This window comes from Echinops telfairi, unplaced genomic scaffold (assembly GCF_000313985.2).
Source record: "Echinops telfairi isolate 266 unplaced genomic scaffold, ASM31398v2 ScPeMD7_7473;HRSCAF=8511, whole genome shotgun sequence".
In the NCBI taxonomy this organism is placed as follows: Eukaryota; Metazoa; Chordata; class Mammalia; order Afrosoricida; family Tenrecidae; genus Echinops; species Echinops telfairi.
The window spans coordinates 11,219,140-11,225,139 of record NW_022111377.1 but is presented as its reverse complement, the minus strand read 5'-3'; the positions used below and the strand labels follow the sequence as shown (position 1 = coordinate 11,225,139).

General features: G+C 44.4%; 1 protein-coding gene across 1 annotated transcript in view; it reads left to right on the top strand.

Annotated features, from left to right (window-relative positions):
• CUBN (cubilin) overlaps window positions 1-6,000 on the top strand; it is a 303,548-nt gene that overhangs the window by 169,540 nt on the left and 128,008 nt on the right. Inside the window, exons 33-35 of the mRNA XM_004716015.2 lie at window positions 1,651-1,761; window positions 2,973-3,101; window positions 4,696-4,828. Coding sequence (XP_004716072.1) covers window positions 1,651-1,761; window positions 2,973-3,101; window positions 4,696-4,828 — 373 coding nt within the window. The remainder of the gene's footprint in view (window positions 1-1,650; window positions 1,762-2,972; window positions 3,102-4,695; window positions 4,829-6,000) is intronic.

Below are 6,000 nucleotides of genomic sequence, written 5' to 3'. Positions count from 1 at the left end.
GAAGTGCACAAGAACAGTGTTCCCTAATCCGAAAAGGAAGTCATTTTTCTTGTATCGTCTTAATTTATGATTATTATTGCAGTTTCAAGACCTAGCCAAGGAGGGAAAACACAAATAAAAAGCCGGACCCAAAAGAACCCAAAATACCCTAACTTTTCCACAGGGCCGCAGGGATGTGGGATTAGCGGTATGCCGAAAGATAACCGATAGACTGTTTTGACATGTGGGCCTGGAATGCAGTAGATGGTTGCTGAGTGAACAGTGGAGAATTAATAATTCATGGGCCAAGAATGCAGTGTCTATCGATCTTCAATGAAGATGGAAACTAATGATGAAACCTTGCATCTCCTTAGCAAAAAAAGCCCAGCACAGGCCTAGAACAAGCACTTACTTTCTTATTTGAATCGTAGCATTACTTTCTGACCTGATACCCCTCTGATAAAAAGGGTTACCATCTACATTTAAAGACAGATAATGTGAGGAAGCCCTTAAGGACAGAACAAAATGGCTTCAGAAGCAGCACGCCTGAGCAATTATGAATCGTTTCCGAGGCGCCCCGCCTGCCTTTGACGTTAGCAGGAAGCTTTTATGATTTTTAGATATCATGGGAAAAGACCTCAGGGTCTGCACTCAGCTCTGTTATTAATGACAGGAGAGTAGACAAGTCGCCGAAGCTCTCTGGACCCTATATTCTAATTTACAAAAGGAAGTTTGGTTGACATCATCTGTAACAGTTCCCCTAAGTGATGCTAAGAGTTAAGAAATGGCTCCTGTCTTTATTGACAGGCATAGGGCTGGGAGGCTGGTGATGTGGTCCTCAGCCAACTGCAGGCCGGGAGAGTGAAGGCCCAAAGAAAATTGCCGGGCAGAGATTAAGCCATTGATAAAGCAGCCTCCCGACCTGGAGCAGTGCAGTCTTGTGCCTGGCAGTTGTTTTTCTAATGAGTTATAAAGGGCTGAGAGGAAAGATCTCCCTGTTCAAGCTGCAGCAACAGGAAAAGATCACATTCTACAGATTAGGGACCCTGGAAGAGCAACAAAAGGAAAATGTACCCAGGCACTTCCTGTTGTGCCAGTGATTCAAAGCCACTTCTATAACTGGCCCTGCGGCGTAAGTGGAGAGCAAATGTTTTGAGAATGATGAGGGCAACGAATGCACAAATGTGCTTTACACAATTGATGTATGTATGGATTGTGATAAGAGTTGTATGAGCCCCTAATAAACTGATTAAAAAATAAATAAATACCCCTGCATCTCTCCAGCACCAGCCTTAAAACAAAAGAGATCCGGCATGTATATGTCAGTGGGAAGAGAGTCTTACCAGTGCGTGAAAATGCTTGCAAGGGGAATACAACACCCTGCATAAAAAACATTAGTTCCCAGCATCTTTCCAACCAGCCATTTCCCTGTGGTCTCCAGGATGAGACTACCCCAAGAGTGTCTGTTATCTACTACTATCCATAGTTGAGCCTACAGAGACTTAAAAGCCCCCTGATCCCATCACACTTCACAGGAAACCCTTCTTCCTTACCCACTAAACTGGCTGTAGATCTCCCTAGCCCTTTGGGCAAATTACCGGAGGTCAGATGGCTCTCTGGTGTGTTTGGCCTGCCATGCCTTTGTTGAATGCTGCCTCTTTTTCCTTACAGTTAATCACATAACCCTGTCCTTCAGCCATTTTGAACTTCAAAGTAGCACGGCGTGCGTGAGTGACTTTGTAGAAATTTTGGACGGCAAGGACCATGATGCTCCTCCCCGAGGTACTCTGGTTTTCACTGACTGATATCAGGGATTTCCCAAACCTCAATGTTGCGGCTGGCTCATAGTGACCCCATAGGACAGAGCAGCACTGCCCCTCTGGCTTACCAAGGCTGTCGCTCTATGCGGGAGTAGAAAAGAGAGCCACTGAGGATGTCCAACTGGTGACCTTGCCCTTAGCCCAGCGAGCAAATGACTACCCTCCTCTAGGGCTCTTTTCTAGAGCCTGGGTCTGCTTGGTTTCTATGCAACCATCTTCACAGACGGCCCTGGAGGGTGAGAATGGTTGCAATGAATAGGAAGAGCAATGTTTGCTAAGTAAAGATCATTTGCGAGTAAGAACGCAGTTTCTTGTGATTCAAGAAACTAGGTTTGCTTATAGTCCAAGAACAGGAAGAGCTTGTATGTATTCGAAAAACATAATAAGCTGCTGCAACAGCTTTCCCGTGATCCATAACCCCGTCCAGCATTAGCTGTCTTCTGCCAGCAATGGCATGATAATGCTGTGTCTGTGTCCCCATTTACAAGAGGGTTACATGTTTGGTCATAATAATGCCAAGATTACGAGGGTCTTGAAATTAATTGAGTTTGTGGATCACAGAAAGAGTAAATGTCAGAGCCAACCATTTGAGCCATAGTGTCTGCTCCAGCATCCATGTTTTTTCTCTGTTATTATAGATAAGGGGTCCTCAAACTTTTTAAACAGGGTCCAGTTCACTGTCCTTCAGACCCATGGGAGGGCCAGACTATAGTTTAAAAAAAAACTATGAACAAATTCTGTGCACACTGCACTTATTTTGAATTAAAAAAACAAAATGGGGCAAAAACACCCGGCGGGCTGGATAAATGTCCTCGGTGCGCCGCATGTGGCCCGCTGGCCGCAGTTTGAGGACGCCCGCTATAGACTGTCTCTGGGGACTGGTCACATATTTACGCAGCCCCCAGCCCCCCAGCTACAGGCCTGGAGACCATAGTTTAGGTTTCATCTGAAGCCAGCTCATCTGTGTTTTGTTGTTGTTGTTGTTTTTTTATCATGTTTGTGAATTATCTATGCTTATATCTATAGTTGATTTTCAATCCTTGGGTATTTGTCAAAACTGACCCATGGTTCTCCTCATAATGGTTTCTTTTGTTTGCCTTGGTCTCTTGTAAGTAGAGACATGCTTACTAAAATTGCCCTCCGTCACGTCCCCTCTGTCATGTCACCTTTCAGGCCGTCACTGTGGCAACTCGCTGCCACATCCCATCACTTCTTTCAGCAACGCTCTGACACTGAGGTTTGTCTCGGATGGCGTGGGGACATACGATGGTTTTCGTGCTATATACGTGGCCTCCTCCTCAGGTAAGAAGGTCAGCACTTGGTTCTGTGAGAGTAACAGAATGAGGCAGACATCCTGGGTGTTGTCCTTTGCGACTCTTCAAAGTGGGGACGTCCATTTCCTGGGGTCACTTCGATGATCTTCCAGATTGAGATGAGGACATGTCTCACTTCTGTAAGGGTGGACCGCAGAGGGACGAATTTGGAAACCTGGCCTTCTTTGCTGCCAGGCGCTGGGATGGGACCATCTGGGAGGGCCTGCTTATCAGTTTGGGGGTGTCCTTGATGTAATGACTGTTCAGGCAGTCCCTGACTGATATTGTCAAGGATGTCGCTTATGAGTGAACACGCATGTGTCTGCTGTCCAATGTGTACTGGGGCAGCCATGAAAGGAAATCCACGCAGTACTGGATGTCTTTCCTGCCTAGCTGCTACTTTCCGTCTTCCTAGCAGTTCAACGCCTCGGGAGATCGAGACTAGTTGTGTGTGTGTGTCTTCCAAAGGTCTCCTGACGGGGCAAAGCCTTCTCTTCTAGGCCGGGGTTGAAAATAATCCTGATCAGAACTATTGATTAAGATAAGTCTTCATTACTAAATATTACAGTTCACCGGGAGAAAGAGCTTTTATTTTTTTCTTGACAGCTTTACAGCGATCAAATAGACATATCATAGTCCCACTGTATTTTAAAAGCGTTGGATATACTTCACCACAGTTTGTTCCAGCGCATCTTCCGTCCACTGGTATTCGCCCACTGCTCCCCAGTTCTCCTCAACCTCCCTGCCCCCAATGCCCCAGACAAGCCATCACATCAGTGATTGTCTTTGTACATCTGCCCCTGCTGTCGCATATACCAGAGACACACTAAAGACCGAGAAAGAAAGAAAGAAAGAAAGAAAGAAAGAAAGAAAGAGAGAAAGACCGCCGGCAATATTAAAATAAACCAGAGAGAAAGACCTCTGATGAGAAACAAGCAAGAAATATTTGAACAAACAAAGGAAATATTTAAACTTAAATCCAGAATGGCTCAAGACGGTGATCAGCTGACTAGGTGCCCTATTATACCCTAGGTCCCTCCAGGATAGTCAAGTTTACACTAATCCCTTTCTGACAGTAGGTCTGTTTATGGCCTTGGACTGCGGTCTGAGGGGATCTGCCGGAGGCTTAGCCCACACAGACACTTGGCAGATGAGTGTTGGGCTCCCACCGTCCTGGGAGAAAGAGCCGTTTCAAAGGCCTGGAAGAGATGCCCTCTGCTCCACTGGCATAATGCTTGCTATTCAAAACTACACCACATCAAATCCACTGCCCAGAGTCCATCTAAGTCATGGCCACCCCGTGGGACAGTAAGCTGGCTTCTAGGCTTTCCTAGTCTTGAATCTCTGTGGGAACAGACATCCTTCATCCTTCTCCCCCAAACCAACTGGTGTTTTGTTCAGCATAGCAGCCCAGTGCTTATCAATGTACATCTATGGTGCATGGATTATTACTTTTCCTGATGTAACATGGAAATAGGATACTTTGGTGTTAACCAGCGTTGCTGTGTCGTGGTTTCTCCTTTAACCTGTGGCGTCTTGTCTTGGATCTTTGATCTGCACTCACGATCTCCCTTTTCTTGTAGTATGTGGCGGGACTTTCTCCATGATGGAAGGCACCTTCAACAGCCCCGGCTACCCAGATGTTTATCCTCCGCATGTGGAATGCATCTGGAACATAGTCAGTTCCCCTGGCAACCAGCTCCAGCTGTCTTTCACGTAAATCCTTTTGTGTTGCTTTGCTTGTTTTGAAGGGTGTGTTGTTTCCCTGTTAATGAATCTACAGGAAAGGAGCATCCTTGCTAATAGGATGGACAATGGGTAGCACCCGTGTCTGAGGAACTGCTGAATAGAATATAGTGTGAAATTCAGGATGTCCATTTTCAAATATCTTCTGTCATAGTCATACTTTGGGCTATAAATAGCATTGAAAGTCTCTAGAGCAGTGGTTCGCAACCTTATTTAATGGACATGAAATCTAATTTTCAAAAAAGTTTCTATGAGGCAGTTCAGACTCATGGCTACCCCATAAGTGTCAGCTCAGAACTATGTTCTATAAGGTCTTCCATTACTTTATAGAACAATTTTAATGCATTCGCTATTACCTTTTTATCCCAAAGAATTTAATTGCAAGCACTTTATGTTCATTGCTTGAGTTTTGTTTTTTTTCAATTATTTCACGAAGTCCAAAAGTGTCTCTTTGTGTGGATAAGAACGAGAAGGCCTTTTCTGAAAGTTGTCAACATTATTTCTGCCTCGATCGAAAGTGCATCCAGATGGAGCGAGTGGAAACATTCCCTTCGTGTGTGCGAGTAGCATATGAGAAACATATGAATCACATCAAGTTCTAAAACAAGAGGCTTGGGTTGTGGACACTGCGGTGAAATTGAGTAGGGAGAGAAAATTGGGAAGTCATGGTTGACTCTATGTAGGGTTGCAAAACACTCCTTTATAAAAAGGAGTGTTTCATAAACCAGAGCTTTAGAGGAATTAACCAAAAGTGCATTGTATACTTGCAGTGACTAAAAAATGATTGGTCTTGGTTCAGGAATCAAAAAGGCTTAATGAGAAACAGCAATTGTACCAGTTCTGTCCGCTTCATGGTTTGCTAACAGATCTTACTCCACGTATTTGAGAAGATGGCAAATTTGCTGATAAAATTTACTTGTCTAAAACAAAGACTTACCCCCAACAATAAAGCTTTTTAATAGATTTGTTTTATTCTCACATCCCTCTTTCTCATAGAATGCCTCTCCATCATCTAGCACTGGATTATAAAAGCCTGGTACTTATAACTGAATGGCCGTATTTAGTAATCTTCTGGACCAGTGGTCCTTACATTTTAATGTACATGTTGATCACCTGGTATCTTGTTAAATTTCATCTTCTGA